At 47.2% G+C, this 18,454-nt stretch overlaps 1 protein-coding gene and 1 long non-coding RNA gene across 4 annotated transcripts in view; both read left to right on the top strand.

The window, feature by feature from the left end:
• Nucleotides 1–2,937: 2,937 nt before the first annotated feature.
• Nucleotides 2,938–8,985, top strand: LOC311189900. Its single transcript, XR_014617179.1, has 4 exons — nucleotides 2,938–3,000; nucleotides 3,182–3,258; nucleotides 7,323–7,564; nucleotides 8,492–8,985. It is a non-coding gene; the product is annotated as an uncharacterized lncRNA (long non-coding RNA).
• Nucleotides 8,986–11,786: 2,801 nt separating this feature from the next.
• PPP1R21 (protein phosphatase 1 regulatory subunit 21) overlaps nucleotides 11,787–18,454 on the top strand; it is a gene marked incomplete at its 5' end in the record, with an annotated part of 32,701 nt that continues 26,033 nt past the window's right edge. For all 3 annotated transcript variants that reach the window (XM_084261255.1, XM_084261254.1, XM_084261253.1), the window contains 5 exons: nucleotides 11,787–11,846; nucleotides 14,977–15,045; nucleotides 15,375–15,521; nucleotides 17,522–17,623; nucleotides 18,273–18,437. In XM_084261255.1, the coding sequence (XP_084117381.1) occupies nucleotides 11,787–11,846; nucleotides 14,977–15,045; nucleotides 15,375–15,521; nucleotides 17,522–17,623; nucleotides 18,273–18,437 (543 nt within the window). The remainder of the gene's footprint in view (nucleotides 11,847–14,976; nucleotides 15,046–15,374; nucleotides 15,522–17,521; nucleotides 17,624–18,272; nucleotides 18,438–18,454) is intronic.

The following is an 18,454-nucleotide window of genomic DNA, read 5'->3' as shown; positions in this document are numbered from 1 at the left end:
GTTTTAAAGACGATTTACAGAAGTTTAGTTTTTGTATGCTAATCTCTGTTAATTACAATGTTTATAAAGTTTATTTTTACCAAAGAGATGCAATTCATTATGGCAAAATATTGCAGAATAAACTTTTGTTTTATAACATTTGTGACTTTTTTCTGCCCACATTTTTCATTCAGATTATCAAAGGGGCTTTTCTAAAATAAACAGCATTGCAAACAGAAAGCGCTGTGTTCTCTGTTTATCTAAAGACCCTGGTGCTCCAAGTCCTGTACCTTGCCACATCAGTCTCTTCAGCAAGACTGGGCTGCTGTCAAAAGCCAAATGTGTGATCTACTGAAGGTTTTCAGCTTGGTTAAGGCTGTTGCACACACGTGTGAGGCATCTGCACAGCAGCTAAAGCCTACAGATCCATCGTAGGGTTTGCTAGTGGTCTGGTTCACCCATAGCTGGCCTGGAATATTTGAAGAGCATCTTATTTCAGACAAGATTTCACCCTTTAGCTGGGGACTGCAGGAATGCTTTGACATCTTGAGAACTGCTGAGATACTGATGCCTCCCTTTTGCCCTCCTGCCCAAAGCATGTGTTTAAACAGAAATAACTCCAATCGTGTCTATAAATATCTAAAGTGTGGGACACGGGGAAATGGCCAGCCCCTTTTCAGTGGTCTGTGGGGACAGGACAAGGGGCAATGGCCTCAAGTTGGAGCACAGGAAGTTCCACACCAGTATGTGGATAAACTTCATAGTGAGGGTGACAGAGCCCTGGGACAGGCTGCCCAGGGGGGTGTGGAGTCTCCTTCTCTGGAGATATTCAAGACCCATCTGGATGCTGATCTGTGTGACCTGTCCTAGGGAACCTGCTTTGGCAGGGGGATTGGACCCCATGATCTCTGGAGGTCCCTTCCAGCCCCTACGATTCTGTGATTCTCTAACGAACCCTCTGTGATTCCTTACAGTTCTGTACCCATATCGCGACAGCTGAGTCGCTTGTACGATGCTCAGAGATCAGCAGCATCATCCAGGATGGGTGATTTAAGACACATCCCTGGACGAAGAAGCTGCATGGATCTTGTTTGGTGGGTTTTTTCAGTGCTTGCTTTAGGAATGACTGAGGGTGTGGAGAGCACGCAGGTAGGAATGCCCTCCTCTTTACTGGCAGGAGCGAAACTCTCTGTCCCAGTTGCCGCTTGTCTAAGCTTGCTGCTCCCAGGCTGGCTCTCCCTGCAAGTGCAGGCACACACACACGTGCCCTTCCAGTGCCCGAGAGGCAGATGTACCAGAGGAGGGAAACAAGATGCTTGGCTTGCTTAAAAGTAGAGAGCAATCTCCACTGGTCCATCTCTTCTGTTATTTTGTTTGACCCACCAGTACCACTGAGTTAAGCTTCCTCTGTGGGATCTGATGGAATTAAAACAGTTTCTCTTGCAATACTTGAAGTGATAGGGTAGATTTTAACAAAGACTTGCTTTCATCGCTATATCAAATGATATTTAAATTGCAAATTATGGAATCTATGTGCTATTAATATCTCTGATTTGGTGTTCATTTTAGTGTACTGATAAAAGAACTGCTCTAATTAGTTTGGACAAAATCACAGTTATGTATCATATGTTAATGATATCTTTCTAATTCTTACTCGCTATATTTTGCTAAGAGAGCCTCGAGTTCCTTGTTAAATTTCCCAAGAGAGTTTTCCTCTGTTATGACTTTGCTGGAAATTACCCTCTGTATGGAGCCACAACTCTCAAAATAAAGCATTAACTGAAGCAATTACCCACTTACACCAGCTGTATATTTAAGGACTTTTGTTGAGGAAATACTTAATAGATTAGGTTTATTTTGGAAAAAAAATTAAATGGCTGGCTAATTTTCACACAGAATATGGTTCTGTTTTCACAGGTCTTCAGCTTCCAGGTACCTGGCAGTGTTTTTAGTCAGAGTATCTATACAATACTCTGGTTCAGATTAGATGTTAGAAAAAAAAATTTCACTGAAAGAGTTGTCAGGGCCTGGAACAGGCTGCCCAGGGAGGGGTTGGGTCACCATCCCTGGGTGTGTTTAACAGACGGGTAGATGAGGTACTTAGGGATATGGTTTAGCACAGGACAGGAACGGTTGGACTCAATGATCTTAAAGGTCTTTTCCGACCTTGTGATTCTGTGATGTCATACTTAAAGGTGATTGTGTAAGGGTCTGGCAGCGTTCTGTGAACTTTCCCAGCATACATAGACACAGAAATTCTCTTGTTTCACCTGCAAGAGTGGTTCTTGCACCTGAGACAGCAAAGCAGCGTCACCTCTGCTTGAATTTTGCTCATCTGTTGAGTTTCTTTTTCTCCCTTGTCCTCCAGACAGCTCTTCTCCAAGCTACCTGCTTTCACAGGCACAAACTACTTGCAGCTAACACACCGTCATTAACTACCCTCTGCCGGGGTTAGTTTAAACAGCTCTTCGTTAAACATTGGAGTGTTTATTTTCCTATTGCATCAGCACAAAAGCCATCATTTCCCTCCATGGGCTCTTGATTTACTAAACAAACAAAGATTATTTGGTTTCCGCTCAGGAGACATGATCTTCGCTCCTCTTAACCGCTTCTCCGCATTCAATTCCAGGCTGAGCTCAACCTGCTGGCACGTGCAGGAGGAGAGCTACAGAGTGCTGGTGCTTTGTAACCTGGGCTTAATACCTTCCCTGGCTTTGCAGCACCGCTCTTGCCTGGCGTGTCCGGGGCTCGTGGCGGCCTTTACCCCAGTCACACGCTGTTGAGTAATCCCCTTATCAATTAATAAGCCTATGTCTTTGTTCTCTTCCCACCGCCGCCGAACGGCGAGGCCCCAGTCGGCAGAAAAAGGTTGGTATTTTGTGACCTGGAACTTGATTTAATGAGATCTGGCCTGATTGTGACACTTCCTGATCTCTCCTGGTATCCTTCCTGCTCACCAGGAACTCTCTTTTGGCAAGGCCTGGCCAAATAAAGGAAGAAGGTCGTGATTTGTCAGCCATGGCAAGTATTTCATCAATGCAATGTTGCAGTCCAGCTAGCTCATGGTGCAGGTACTTACAGGGTTGTGGGGGAGGTTTTTTTGGTGGTTGTTTAAAACAGCAGGAACAGATCAAAGGTGGTTTTCCCTCATCTTCATAGGAGACGCTACGTTTGCTATCATAACACTTGGTTTGCTTCACAGGAATGCCTACCCTCAACCAAGTGCTGGTCGGTGCTTGTTCAGCCTTCAGAGAAGGATGTCCAGCTTCTTGTAACGAGGTATGTTTAGCTGAGTGTTGCTTTTAGAGGGGTTGTCACAATATCCATTTCCACAGTACCTCATTTTTCCAAGTCCTAATGAATACACAGCATAGAGGAATACCAGATTTCTGTATCCATTCCAAAGCTGCTGGTAGCAGTTAAGCACTTGGGTGTTTTCACGCCTGGAGATGCAGGTTGGTCCCTACCAGATCATCCTCAGAAGTGCTGATGTGCTTATGTGCTTTGCAGTTGGCAGACAGGTGTTCAGAACAAATCTCTGTAGGTGCCCATATCAACCTCTCTACGCAGCATCGCTGTTAAAAATAGATTTCATGCCTTAAAGGCTTTTTTTGGATTTAATTAACTTGGTATCTTGGTTTCTTACTAAGATGCAGTAGGTTCCCAGTAGTTTTAAATGTTAAAATTAGCTCAGGAAACTGAGAAATTTTCCAGTTATTTTCAGTGAAGGTATAACTTATTCTCATAAAGTTTGTGAATGCTTTCTGAACTGCTTGTGGAGGTTTCTGTGCCCTAAATGCACAGTTGGACCTCCCAAAATCACAGCCATCCTGCTTTGCTTTCGGCTCCCCAGCAATTGGCAAAGGTTAAGAGCCCTGGGACAGGCTGCCCAGGGGGGTGTGGAGTCTCCTTCGCTGGAGATATTCAAGACCCGTCTGGATGCCTTCCTGTGTGACCTGTCCTAGGGAACCTACTTTGGCAGGGGGGTTGGATCCCATGATCTCTGGAGGTCCCTTCCAACCCCCACAATTCTGTGACTAAAATCCCAGCTGTTGAGTTGGACTGTGGTGTGCTGGCTGCAGTGACCCCCTGTTGCGCAGGGACTCTGCAAGCCCTTGCGTGGGGCAGGTGAGGCGTAGGCAGAGCTGAGCCATTCCAAACAAGATGATGTTGCCCGAAATCTCTTGAATGGCTCCACAAACCCAGGTGTTGACTCGAGCGCTCCTGTTGGCTGCCACCTTAAGAAAAATGATGCCACTGTGCTGCATGATGTCACCTTGACCCAATCATAACCCATTTCTTGTGAGCATCATGTTAACTCCCCTGAGAAGCTTCGGGTGAGTGACAGCAGCATCCCATGCAGCAGTTGCTAAGCAACAAGATTCAGCTTTCAGCAGGATCTAATTTTAAAGTATTTAACCCTAGATCTGTCAAGGCTCATTATTCCCAATGTGAGTGTTAATCCCTACTTGCTGGTGTCCAACTTCAGACTGGTGCCATTGCTGTTTATTTATCGTACGTAGTGGCTCGTAAGGAGAAGCGTGAGCACCCTTGGGGGATCTTGATACCTGATTTCATTTTAGTGCTGCTCTGTACAGGGAAATATGGGATGCTGAGAGAGGTGGGAAACAGCACATTGCCATTCTGTGAATCCTCCTTCCTTTGCTGGCTCCTGCGAGTGGCTCCCACTTCCTTTCTAAGGAATGCTGGTTTTCAGATGAATGAATGCTTACAGATGTGTAGCTGGCAATAACAATTAAGCTGCAATTTTTAGTGATATTATGTGTCCTAGCTGAATTTGATCCAGGTTAAGAAGCCTGTCTTCTTATCTATAACCATTCCAATAAACTGCTGTCATTTTTAAATTTAGGATTTTTAAAGATATATACATATATATACACACACTGGAAAACTTTTAACTCTTTTAAAACATTACCTAGAATATTTCTTGTGAAGTTTCACTGAATGTATTTTTTTAATAGTTTGCTGCATTTTATTTCTTTCTAAAAATGTAGAGGCCTGGAAGTCTACTCCCATGTTTTACAAATAACTTCCCCCCCCCCCCCCCCCCAAACCCAACCATTTCTGACCAACTGTATCATTCTGTGATTAATGGCTACACATGTGTGCACTTGGGTTCCTCCTGGTTCCTTAAAGGTGTGCCTTCAAGGTGTGGGACACAGGGGAAAACGGCCAGCCTCTTGTCAGTGGTCTGTAGGGGGAGGACAAGGGGCGGTGGCCTCAAGAGGGTTGGCCAGCAGGGACATGGAGGTGCTTGTCTCTCTCTACTCTGCCCTTGTGAGGCCCCAGCAGGAGCACTGTGTCCAGATCTGGGGCCCCCAGTACAAGAAAGATGTGGAACTGTTGGAGAGAGTTCAGAGGAGGCCACGAAGATGATCAGAAGGCTGGAGCGCCTCCCTTATGCAGAGAGGCTGAGGGAGCTGGGCTTGTTCAGCCTGGAGAAGAGAAGGCTGTGGGGGGAACCTCATTGCAGCCTTCCAGTCCCTGAAGGGAGCAGAGAAACAGAAGGGGAATCAGCTTTTTAAAAGGGCAGAGAATGGCAGGACAAGGAGGAATAGATTGAAGCTAAAGGAGGGAAAGTTTAGATTAGATATTAGGGGGAAATTCTTTACAGCGAGGGTGATGAGGTGCTGGAACAGGCTGCCCAGAGAGGTGGTGGGTGCCCCATCCCTGGAGGTGTTCAAGGCCAGGTTGGATGGGGCCCTGGGCAACCTTGTGTGGATCCAGGCCTGGAGGTTGGTGTCCCTGCCTGTGGCAGAGGGGTTGGAACTCTCTAGTCCTTGGTGTCCTTTCCAACCCAGACCAGTCTATGATTCTATAAAAGGTATGTGATAACTTCACTCAGCTGCAACAACTCTGCTTTTGCTGGGCAGCAGCATAACCACACCAACAGACCCCCAACAACAAACACTGAGAACTGGTTGAAACCCTGAACCTTCCCTCCCCCTCCTCCTTCCCCCCCCAATACAATGTATTAAAACACAAAGAAAAAATTCCAATAATCATATTTTAAAAATACCTTATCCTTATAATGCCCCCTAGGATTCTCCCTCCACCCACCATTAGATCTCAAACCCAGGGCAGCACTGCTCCTCATGCTGTTTCTCCTCTCCAGTCCGTACTAACCTGCTAAGTCAAACCTGTCTCCACCAAAGAACTTTTTCCAGCACTCAATTTGATCTTAATTCTCCCCTGATGCTTCTCCACCCTCCCAAGCTGTCCCCCTTCCACTGTGTCCTGTTTCCTATCACTGAGATGCTGATGTACCAATAGCCATTTATCGGTGCCTTCTACCCAGGTTCTGCCAGTGAGGAGCCCTGCCCCACATCTCCTACATCCCTCTTCTTTTTCAGTGGCAACAAGACCTGGATTTAGCTCATTCCAAAAGTCCAAATTATTTTTTTGAGGTGTCACCATCTTTTTTTTTAAATAAAAACGCTCACAAATAGTTCTGATTAAAATGTTTCCGCAACTACTGGTAAAGCTGCCGGATCTCTCTTTTCTGCTCATGTGTGGGTCTCAGGAGAGCTGAGGAAATTAAGACAAACTCATGCCACCTTTGCTGCCACTAACAGTTCCTGGTTTGTCAACATTGCTCACATGGGAAAGCCAGGAGTTCTTTCTCAGGCTTGCAGGTCACAGAATCACAAGGTTGGAAAAGACCTTTAAGATCATCAAGTCCAACCGTTCCCATCCTAAGCTAAACCATATCCCTAAGTACCTCATCTACCCTTTTTTTAAACACACCCAGGGATGGTGACTCAACCCCCTCCCTGGGCAGCCTGTTCCAGGCCCTGACAACTCTTTCAGTGAAGGATTTTTTCCTAACATCTAATCTGACCCTGCCCTGGCACAGCTCAGTGCCATTTTCTCTTGTCCTATCACCTGTCACTTTGGCAAAGAGACCATCACCCACCTCTCTACACCCTCCCTTCAGGTAGTTGTAGGCAGTTATAGGGTCTCCCCTCAGCCTCCTCTTCTCCAGGCTGAACACCCCCAGCTCCCTCAGCCGCTCCTCCTAGAATTTGCCCTCCAGCCCCTTCCCCAGCCTGGTTGCCCTTCTCTGGACTCTCTCCAGGACCTCAATGTCCTTCTTATGGTGAGGAGCCCAGAACTGGACCCAGCACTCAAGGTGCAGCCTCACCAATGCTGAGTAGGTCTGTGCACACAACTGGTGTACACGTAGGAGCATCCACTTCTCACTGCTCAGTCCTGGTAACGCTCCTTCTCAAGTCAGAGTTTCCTCTGTGAAACAGGACATCCTGGCCCTTGGGATTTCACGTGTGTTGCTTTTATTTTTCTTTCTCCTGCTGATGTGCAAGAGCCTAGAATCTGAGAGGAGGCAGCTTCAGCTGAGCCAGTGTTTGTCAGCAGTGGCCCTGCATACACGAAGAGAAGAAAAGCAGGAAACAAGGCAGTAGATGTGTGGCCCTTCAACTGAAGATGATGACAGTGCTGGGGAAGAGGTTTTGTTTTCCTGGGAGAGGGGGAATTCTGCATTAAAAAAAAAGAATGGAAAAGAGGAACTTTTTCAGCTATTCCTAAGGTTACAGAGCAAGCACAGGTAAGGATTTGCTGCAGAGAGACAGAGGTTGCTGCTGTTGCACTGAGGGCTGGTACGTGTTGGACCAAGTAGAAGCGAGCTGCAAAGTGGACTCTTGAGTTGTCACAGGTTTCTTCCTCTCCTCCTTCTCAGCAATTTCTTTTTACATAAATGCACCACTCCCCCAGCCAGGCACACGCCCTATAGATGACTCAAGCTATTTATCCTATGGGCTGGGAAGGGATGAGACAGAGCACCTCGTTTCCACTTCTGTTTTTAAACGCTACAGGACTCCTTAGAAATGAGGATAACCAAGGGCAGAAATAATGAAGGGTTGTTCTGTGAAGTGTGTAGCTCTACCTGCATCCTGCTCTCTTTCAACTGCCTTGGCTTTTTAAATTTCCTCACAACAATCAGGTTTTGAAAGAGGTGAAAGGTTACGTGTAACAAAGGGTTTGTTACAGTCAGGGAGAGAAGTAACTGGCTCATATTGTCAGCACATATCCTGCTGTTCGAACTCGCCGTTGCTAAGATAACAGAAACAAAACACCAGTTTAGGGTGTTTGCAGCTTCCAAGGATGTGGTTTATGCTTTGCCTCTGATAGTCTGGTGACTGAAGATGGCTCCCTTCCAATCGGCTTTGAGTTTCTTCCAGATCTTAGAAACACTTTTGTTGTGAGTATCTGTAAGTGATGGCAGTGGAGTTTATTTTCCCAAAGCATGGAAAGCATCCTGGATGATTCAAAAGGCATTCTTTAGTTCTCCACCTGCACCTACTCACAGGGAATGAGGGTATGGGTTTAGACCAATTGGGCAGAGGCACTGCTTGAGCAGGAAAGGGAGGATAAATAGGCTTGAAAATAGGACATACTGAAACAATAGCTGTAATTCTTAAATAAATTATTTGTCTTGAGACAAGCATCTAAAATTTAACACCCTCTATCCCAGCCGCTGAGCACAGGCATACGGAAAGGACAGTCTCCATTCCCTCCTCCTGAAAGGCGACAAGCCAAGCCGAACTGCTGTGACCCTTGTGAGGGATCCCTTTGTTCCAACACGTCACAGCTCGCGCTAAGCTCTGCTGCCGTCACCCAGCCTTGCAGCCACGTGGGTAGGTGTGCTGAAGGCAGTATTTTGGGGGTGCTGTGGCAACCACCCCGCTCCTCCCGGCACCCCTCTCGCCTGACCTCTGAGGCTGGATCAGTCCCGGGCAGGGGTGGGAGCGTTACGACCCCGTGCTGCAGGCTCGGTGCGGTGCCGGGACAGCCTGGCTCTGCCGGGAGAGAGGAAGGAGGAGCGCGGTGAGGAAACAGCCTGGTGGAGACTTCTTTTTCCCAGCTGAAAGGAGGGGAAGTAGCACTGCTGCCACAATGACAAATCAAGAGGACAAATCTGAGACACTTCCTGTAAGAAAGTTAATTAAAAAAATAATTAAACCAACACAGCAGACCACGTGGTTTTTGTTACCTGTGTGTTTGGGGAACTGTGACTCAAGCTGCTCCCCGAGCACAGCCATGGGATGGGGTGATGGAAGTTACATTTGATGTTCCTAACGTTGCAGGGACTCCAGGGTCTGTAAGGAACCAGGTAGGAGATGGGACCGCTTTAAAATACAGGGGGGCGGTGCTTAAAATGCACTGAAACAAGCTGTTCTGGAGTCTAAAAATCCTGCAGTCAGCTCCCAGCCTTTAAGCAGCAAAAGCACCCATCTTTTGGTTCCCTGGAACTGGCATTACCTCTCAGGATAAATGCCCTGTATGATGTACATTTGCATCTTGCCACACTGGATGGATGCAGGCAAATAAATTCTGTCTTCCTCTACCCTGAAGGCGAGCTGCCCAGCCAGAAACACTGTTGTTGTCAGTGGGAAAGCAATTCATTCTGCCACAACCAGGCACTGTAGTTGCCTCAGTTCACTTCCCCAGCTTTCAGCTGGGAAACCTCTCTGCCAGCATTGGCTGCACCACACACAAGGAGAAAACTTGCCCCACAAAAGCACCTTTGAACGCAGCACAAACCAGGAGTGCTGTATCTTGCAAAGAACGTTCAGAGCAATTCAATCTAACATTTCAGGAAAGGCATATCCTAGAAAAAACGCAAACCTAAACATACAAGCTTAAGAATCAGTTGTAAAGGTGTGTAATAATTTTCCAGTAGGAGATTTACTGCGCTGAGGTGAGGACAGATCATGCAAAGTGCACTGCTGTTAACCCTGGTGTGCTGAACAGGAATTGTGAACTCCATTTACATCATTAGGAGCTCCTGTAGGGAATACAAAATGGAGTGGAAGGAGTAGTCTTATCATGGCTCTCATGTTAAAAACTAGAGCTTCCTTATTTCTTATTCCAGTATTGCTATTTCAGCTCTTCTGGTCATGCAGAGCAGCAGCAAGATCATTTGGATGAATGATGACAATACGTGTTTTGCTTCTTTCCTCTTTTACACTTCCCAAAAATGTGCAGTCGCTGCTCATGGCAATATGGACCAGTGACATGTCCTCCAACATGGAGACTTCCTAGGGAGACAGAAACCAATCTGCCTTCTGTATCATATTTGGTGCTTGCCAACTCCACTACCACAATAAGCAAAATAAGCACACACCAGCAAAGCCTCAAGACTAAGGAAAAGGATGAGCTTCCATTACAGCCACCTACTATCTACTCCTCCTTAAGGGAAACAAAGAGAGAAGGAGGTAAGAAAACGATGATTTAGCATCTCGAACACTACCCACTGCTGAGGAAAGGCTCTGAAGACATCATGCTGAAATCAAGTGGGGAAAAAAATGATACCATGGAAACTGAACAAAAATAATAATTTGCTGTTACATCTCTATCTGAGACTGGGAAGCCCTTAACCTGCACATCACCAGATGCTCAGCATATACTGGTGAAGTATCATCAGATTTCTGTCTGATTATTCTTTCCCTTACACATCTGTTTCCAGTCGTTTTCAGGAACAAAATCCTGCATGGGCTTGGATATCCGGTAGGGCCAAATGCACCTATTAAAATGCCTTCAGATTCAGTTTAAAGAGTGCTGATGGTGTCTAAATGATTGGCAAACCGGAGGACAAAGAAATAAACGGGAGATGAGCAGCACAGATCTCTGAAGGAGAACGGCTGAGATCAGCTGAAAGGCGCCTCTGAAACAAAGGGACCTACCTACTTGTTGGAGGCAGCCGGCAAGGGCCCTCCAACCCGGGAACCACGGGGTGCAGATACTCAAAGTGACCCCGATGCCGGAGAATTCCAGCTTCTGCAGCTGGAGAGCGAGCTGGCAGCAAGCTCCGGATTCACCCGTGTCCCCCTTCTTCACGAGGAAAGCGCGGCTGAGGGCGGTGGGAAGGGCAGGAGCTGGCCACGACCAGCCCCATCCCCAACAGAGGCTCCCTAACTGCCTCCCGGGCTGTGCTTTTACCGCCTCAGGACCCGCACACAACGCGCTCGCCCCAGCGCCCGCGGGTGTCAGGCGCGTCAGGCCAGGCACCCAGGGCAGCGCGCTCCGCAGAGCTAAGGCGGCTCGCTGGCTGCTGCGGGCAGGCCTCTGCCCCGGCGGCACGGCTCGGGCGCCGCCTGAGGAGCAGGCCCTCAAGCACGCACCGGCGCCAGGCTCAGCCAGGCCGCCGCGGCCCGCGGTGACCGACCCCCCCCGACCGCGGCTGCTGTCGCAGGCCCGGGCCCGGGGCTCCCCCTAGCGACAGCGCTGCCGCTGGCGGGGAGCCGCGGGACCGGGGCCGGCGCCGGGGCACCACCCGCGTCGCGATATGTCGATGTGACGCAGCCCCAGCCAGCGACCGCCGCCCGCCCCCCACTCCCTTCCCCCTTGCCCCTTCCCCCTTCCCAGGCAAAGGCTGTTCCCGCACGCGGCCCCCGCTTTTTGGGCGGGGTGGCGCCCCGTAGCCTCGAGGCCGCGCAGGGCCCCGGCGGTTGTTCCTATGGCAACAGAGCGAGGGGTGGGGGGGTGGTGGGGGTGCCGTGAGCGCCTCGCTGGTGTCACGTGGCCTGGCACGCCCCCTCCGCGGCCCCGCCTTCCTCCGTGCCGCCATCTTGGAAGTTGCGTCAAGATGGTGGCGCCGGCGGTTGGAGCTCCGCCTCCTTTCCGCTCGGCGTGTGGGGCGGCGTGGTGGTGGTGTCGTCATCGCGCTCCCGCCGCCTGAACCCGGAAGTGCGTCTTCCGTCCGCGGGCGTGCGGCGCCGGCGGCTGCGTTAGCGCCGAGCCGGGCGGGTAGCGGGTGGGGAGGCGGCATGGCGGCCGCCGCGGAGCTGCAGGGGAAGTACCAGAAGCTGGCTCAGGAGTACTCCAAGGTATCGGCCGCCGGAGCCCGTCCCCGGCGCTCCGCGGGCGGCGGCCGCCGCCCCCCTGCCGGTGCCGCTCTCCAGCCGCTCCCCGTGCGCGGTCTGCCGGCCGCCTCGCTGAGAGGAGGGGCCCTTCCCCGCTCGGCCCGCGGGGCTTGTCCGTTCGCTCGCTGAGCCTGCCCGGGGAGCCGGCTCCTCTTGCCCGGGGCCGCCGTGGGGCGGCGGGGCCCTCAGCCCTCCCTCCATCCCGCCCAGCTCGGCTGCCGTGGGCGCTCAGCTCCGGCCGCAGCGTGGGGCTGGTCAGGACCGGAGTGCCGGGTTTCTGTGTCGCCTTGGAGCCTTTGGGGCCCGGGGGTTGCGTCCTGGAAGCGAAGGCACTGCTTGGGCCGGCGGGAGGTGGGGGTTTGCCTGGGCTGTGGTATTGCCGGGTGGCCTCGTTTGCAGAGCGCCCGGTAAGACAAAAAACGGGTTCTGTTTCACGGCCGGGTTGGATGGGCCCCTGGGCAACCTTGTGTAGATCCAGGCCTGGAGGTTGGTGTCCCTGCCTGTGGCAGGGGGGTTGGAGCTCTCTGATCCTTGGGATCCCTTCCAACCCAGACCATGCTATGATTCCCTGGTGTACCTGGCCATGCTGTCCCTTGCTTCTCTGCTCCTCGGGTGTGAGGAGTGTTTTCAGATGTGAGCATTTGTAGAGATCTTAGTCTTGTATCTCGCCCCTGGGGTCTGAGTTGGCTGTGGCTGGTGGATGTGGGAGTTCAGTGGCGTTAAGTGCTTGCATTGGGGTTGCAGCGCCTTGGAAATAAGGACATTTGGTTCCACACTTGCTCTGTGTCTCTGTGCCCGTTCTTCTGCAGCTCCTCTGAGTGGCTTTGCTTCCTGTTTCTGGTGCTGCTTAAGGGGGTTTTAGCAAAGACTTCTGGCCCACCGTGGGCAATGCCTTACCTTTCTGAGGTGCTTGAGATGGTTTTTTTTAAATGGTGGAGCTTCTCTTCATATGAAGCTCTTCATTCTTGTTTCCTCACTAAAAGGAAGAGGAGACCATTCATCTTCACTGGTGTAGTTCAACAGCCTTGGTAAAGAATGCCAGCACTTATTTTTGTGTAGCCCAGCATCAGACCATTCGGCACGAGACATTTGACTATTTCACACCTTTCCCTAGATTACAGAATGATGCATCTTTAAATGCTGTTCTTCTTGGAACTGCTGTGAAAACCTGGTCAGAATCTAAATTCTTCACAGATAATTATTTTTTTAATGCTTCCACAAAATCTCTTAAAGAAAACTGCCTTCACTTTGAGGCTTTGTAGGTCACAGAGTTCGTATTTCTTCTTGGTTTCTCCAGTTGCTTTGCTGTACCTTGGAGATTAAAAATGGCTCAGGATTAGGCAATTGAGGGACTTTGCTGCTTGATTCCTGAACAAAACTTTGAAATGTGGACTTTTGACTGTAGCTTCTGAATGTTCCAGCAGCTGGATCCTCTTTCTTTTAGTATCACCGTGTCCAAAAGCTTTATTTGAACTTCACCTTGCAGCTTTCAGCCTGTGGTGTTTCATTGGCTCTTTGTGAGAACTACTTTTTGCTCTCATCTTACTACTTATGCCACAGCTCCAGATCATTGTGGGATCCCTTGTGCAGATGAGTCTCCCTTTTGTGCAGATGGTCAGTCGTTCAATTGGCTGTTTACTGTGTGCAGGTGGAAAAGGAGAGAAGCTGTTTGCCCTGTCGCTTGATCGTGTTGTGGGATTCAAGGAGAGAGAAGCGGACAAGAGCTTGAGAGACTCAAGGAGTGCTGAGGGAGGTACCTGCTGAAGGATTCATTCCCTCTCTGTTCACAAAGAAGTCCAGAAGAAGGATGTGTGTTTTCTAGAGTCTCTTCTTCCCCTTAAGTTGCAGCTTCTGTCTCTTTCACGCAACTCTGGAAGCAGTAGTCAAAAGTCTCTTTCAACCTTGTGACAGCCTGTGGTGGATCACACCTCAGCTTGGGTATCTCAGTGCAGCGTGGTTGCACTAGTTTGTTCACTGCACCTGGTGTCTTCCTGCATTAGTAGCTCTGGCAGAAATAAAAGGCATGGAAAGCTACTGTACTGCTTTTCCTTGCTGTGGCCCTCTTGCAAGTTTCTTCTCTTGCCTTTGTGATGCCTGAACAGCACGGTGAGAATACTGCAGGGCAAAAGCCTGGGCTTAGCAATGTCAACTGACTTTTGACCTTTCAAATATATTTGGTCATCAGACCCAAAAGCTTAGCCATTGCTGGCTTACATTGAATCTTGCCTTTTACACATTTGCTAGAGATATTCCCAAAGACTGTACAAACCCTTGTAATTTATATCTGCAACAGCCAGACTCAAAGATGTCCAGTGAATACAAACTGCCATTGAAGAAACCAGGATTCAAGTAATTACCAAAGAATGGGAAGATGGAACTGTCCATGTACTCCTTGCTGCAGGGTAGAGGTACTCAGTGAAGTGACTGGAAAATAGATTTCTTGAGTGTCACTTTTTACTGTGGTGATTTTAGCTCTGATTGGTGAACTATGAGTGAGACTTGGAGGGCTTTTTCTTCTATGCTTTTTATGCATTTTCTGAAGTGTTTTTCAAGCTGTTCTCTTTGGATCATCTGCTGCTGCCAGTAATGAGTATATTTGCATTAGACTATAGTTAAACTCTTCTTGAGTTGGTACAGATTTTGATGTTATTGTAAGCCCTGCTTATGTTCCAGAACCAGTCATGAACAATTCTGGGGAGAAGGGAGCAACAGAAATAGCACTGAATGCTAGCAAGAACTTGATTAGTCAAGGAAGAATCTGCAACTTTTCCTTAATGTGTTCAGTGTTCTTCAAATCTTAACTATACTTAAGTAGCTAATCTTTCAGGATATTTCCTGAGTAAGAATTGTCTTCTGTTGGACCAAAATGTTCAGATGGTACAGTAACTGCTTGGTTCTTAGCAATTCAGGATATGAACTGGATACCTTTTCCAACCTGATAGCACAGCTCTCTGCCTCAACGGAGAGCCTCTCTTTGAAGAGCATGCACATCTGGTGCTCTCATGAGAGGATAAGGTGTTTTATGCACAGCCTGACAAATGGGTTTTCTTTATTCCTTTGTCTTTCTTACTTACTGACATCTTCTCTCTTTCAGCTTCGAGCTCAGAACCAAGTACTGAAGAAAGGGGTTGTAGATGAGCAAGCCAACTCTGCTTCTCTGAAGGTAACCTCCAAAAACTGGTTGTGTCGGGTACACTAAGCTGTGAGAAAGTAGGTAAATGGGAAGAGTAGATGTGAATCCTTCTCGCTCAACTATTGTGGTTAAAAGAATTAAGAAGGACCTTCATTCAGTAGAAGGATTTCTGTTCTGCAGTTGGTCTTCATTGTGGATGCTCACTTTGAGAAAGAGAAGCTGCTTCTTAATGATTAGAGAATTAAATGCCTACTGCAGCGTGATCTGAGGGCTGCTCAAGGAAGTGAAATCTGGTTTTTAGTGTAAAAGCAATACTCTTCTATGTGAAAACTTTAAAATTAAACTCTCTGGTTATTCAGGAGCAACTGAAGATGAAGGATCAATCACTGAGAAAACTGCAGCAAGAAATGGACAGCTTGACCTTTCGAAATCAGCAGCTGGCCAAGCGGGTGGAGCTACTTCAAGATGAACTTGCTTTAAGTGAAGCTAAGGGCAAGAAGAACAAGGTATGTACCAAAGGCAAACAACTTGCTTAACAGAAATCTGCTTCTCAGCACTCAGTATCTTACTCTGATTTCTAGCAGTAGTTGCTTTGTGTTGAACTGAATGTTTTTGTCAGAGCTTCTGTTACTAACTGACAGTGTTAGTGGAAATACCCACAGACCAGCAATCTATACGTACAGTGTATGCTTTGAAGCTCTGTACTTTTCTTTCTGGTGTCAGTTAACTGACACTGAATTGCTACCTCCTTTTCCAGGCATTTATTAAATGTTCAGACAGCTTGGAAGGCTCTTGGAGCTCTTTGATTAACCTACTACTGTGAAGAAAACTGGTCACCTCATTTCCTAGCCCCATCTCCTTGATTTGTAATCTTGATGTCGATGGCTAACTCTTCAGCTTATGATGGTAGCTTTTCTAATAGCCTCTTACATCAATCTTGTAAAATGCTTTGAAATTGAAATGTTTATTTAGTATTTGCTTTGCTATTCCACAACAACAGGATAACTTCAGTACTGTGTTCTTTCGTTGCCAAAATGTTTGCTGATTAAATCTGAGTATGTAATGCTCTGTGATCAGCCCTGTCTTCTGTAGGTAATATATGAATTCCAGGGGTAGTGTCTGGATTAGTTCTCAAGCATCCTTTGCTACCTTCCTCTTATAAAGAAGCACCTCTTACTGTCTCTTCCTTTTTAGCTCCCAGGATGCTGTAGCTATTGAGATTGACATTAACAAAATCATTCAGCTGATTAGGAACATGCTCATCTGAATTCTTCTATTTATTATCCATTCCCCTGACAAGCATACTGCCTCTGAGTTACATTATTTATGCACTGTAGTAGATTGTTCTTCAAAATACAGTTTGACCCTTCTGTTCTTTTATCTCCTGTTGTGTAACTTCAGGCTTTATTAGATGCATTTCCAGATTTTGAAGGAATTCAACCTGGCTTGAGTAGCTTTGTAAACCATTGCCAGGCTTTCCTATTCAGCTGTCAGAATGCATGGTTCTGTGGTTGTTTGGTTTTGGTTTTTTTTTTAAGAAGTGTTTGTTCAACCTTTTAAATGCATTCCCTTTAGTTTTACCTGTATGGCCACTCTGTATTGAACATATCCTTTCCAAATTTCATGTTGTGCTTGCTTAAGGGACTTGCCATTGGGAGACCATATACTTCACATCTAAAATTTTTTAGATTAAGACTTGGATAGATGATCTGTGTCAGACTGTAATCCTTTTAGGAGGAAAACATGCACCCATGTTTTGGGTGGTGTATCAGGCTGACATCAAATGCAGAGGTGGTTTAGCTGTCCCAGCCCTTCCAAGCAATTGAACTTCAGTGTGAAGTTTAGATGTAAACAGTCTCCCTTTTATTTGGTGCTGGTACTACCAGCAGAGTGGCAGAGCAGCAGTGGGGGTTTCACCAGTGGGTACTGAGTCTTTGGATGAAATGGGCTAAACATGAGGAAACAGTTGGCAGAGGGATGTCTGTGTTGTCAAGGTAGTCGGTGGACAGTGAAGTCCTTACCTGGTGCTGCAGCCTGCCACTGGATAGTGCACTTTCACTGGTGGTGTTTGCTGAGACTGGGACCACCTTACACCTGCACACTTGGCAAGGGGAGATGTCTTTTACACAGCTCCCAAACCAGATAAGCCTGTGTGCACAAGTTTTTACATTGCTGACTGTGGGGAATCATGAAAGATTCAAATGATGTCAAATGAGCAACTGCCCATGAAAGAAATTTTGAGTGTGTGTGAATGTGACACCCGAGTCCTTCTGGAGTTTGCATTCTGCAACTATACAGGAAAAACTATGTGAAGGAAAAAGTGCTGTTCTGAGGCTCATGCTGTGTGCAATACGTGTACCTTCTGTTACATTAATGGAAGTAAGATAACATTCATGTACCTCTATTAGGAATTAGTGATGTGAAGTGTTTTTAGATATTTGGGGATGGGCTTTGGGATACCCCCGGAGACTTGGAAATAATGTATTTTCTCTCTTTTTGTTTTAAGAAAAGTACAGAATCCTCATCTCAGCTTAGTCAAGAGCAGAAAAGTGTCTTCAATGAAGATCTTCAGAAGAAGATAGAAGAGAATGAACGACTACATATACTCGTGAGTGAAATGCTGTTTAGTCTTTATTTTTAGTTCAGAGAAGTGGTCACATGAAGAAAGAGAAAATAAAATGCCATTTGAAAACTAGGGGGGGTTAGGAGCTCTGTGCAAAACAGTAGATTGGAGGGCTTGTTTATAAAGATAAAAGTGGGAAAACGAGAAGGTATTTTGACTTCAGATTCTTAAGATTGTGTGTGGAATAACTCACATAATACATGTTTTCTCATTTAGATTTTTAACCTTTGGCAACATTTAGTTACTTCATTGAAAATAGTGGTATAGTTGGTACTGAGTGGAAACCTCAGTTCACTGTTTCAGAATTGCCTTAAAGCTTTAAATGTTTTTTGAGAGTTGTCCTAACTAAGAATTACTTGACCAAAATGGAAATCATTTCACTTTGGTGTAGAAAACTTGAAAAACCTTACAGCTAAATTTGGTTTTAGTGTGTTGTGTATCATTCCTTAAATATACTGTCAAAGAACTTTGTTCCTGAATCTTTTCTCTATGCATATCCTCATAAAATTTCTATATGTCAGAGAACTAGTACTTGTTATTTACCTGGACTGGCTAATTAAATTGGTGTAACTGGTGGGACTGGATTCCATAGTCAAATGAAGCCTTTCATGATCTCTGCTTCTCTTCTTTTTAGTTCTTTGAAGCAGATGAGCAGCACAAGCGATTAGAAGCGGAGCTGAGAAGTAGACTTGAGGTTTTGGAAGCTGATGCTGCCCAGCATCAAGCTGTGGTGGACAGTTTAACCAGGAAATACACGGATACCGTGGAAAAGCTGCAGAATGATAAAGCCAAACTAGAAGTAAGGAGTTTTTCCTC

The sequence above is a fragment of the Gallinula chloropus genome (genome assembly GCF_964237585.1).
Source record: "Gallinula chloropus genome assembly, chromosome: 3".
NCBI classification, from domain to species: domain Eukaryota; kingdom Metazoa; phylum Chordata; class Aves; order Gruiformes; family Rallidae; genus Gallinula; species Gallinula chloropus.
This window is presented reverse-complemented; position numbering and strand designations above follow the sequence as displayed.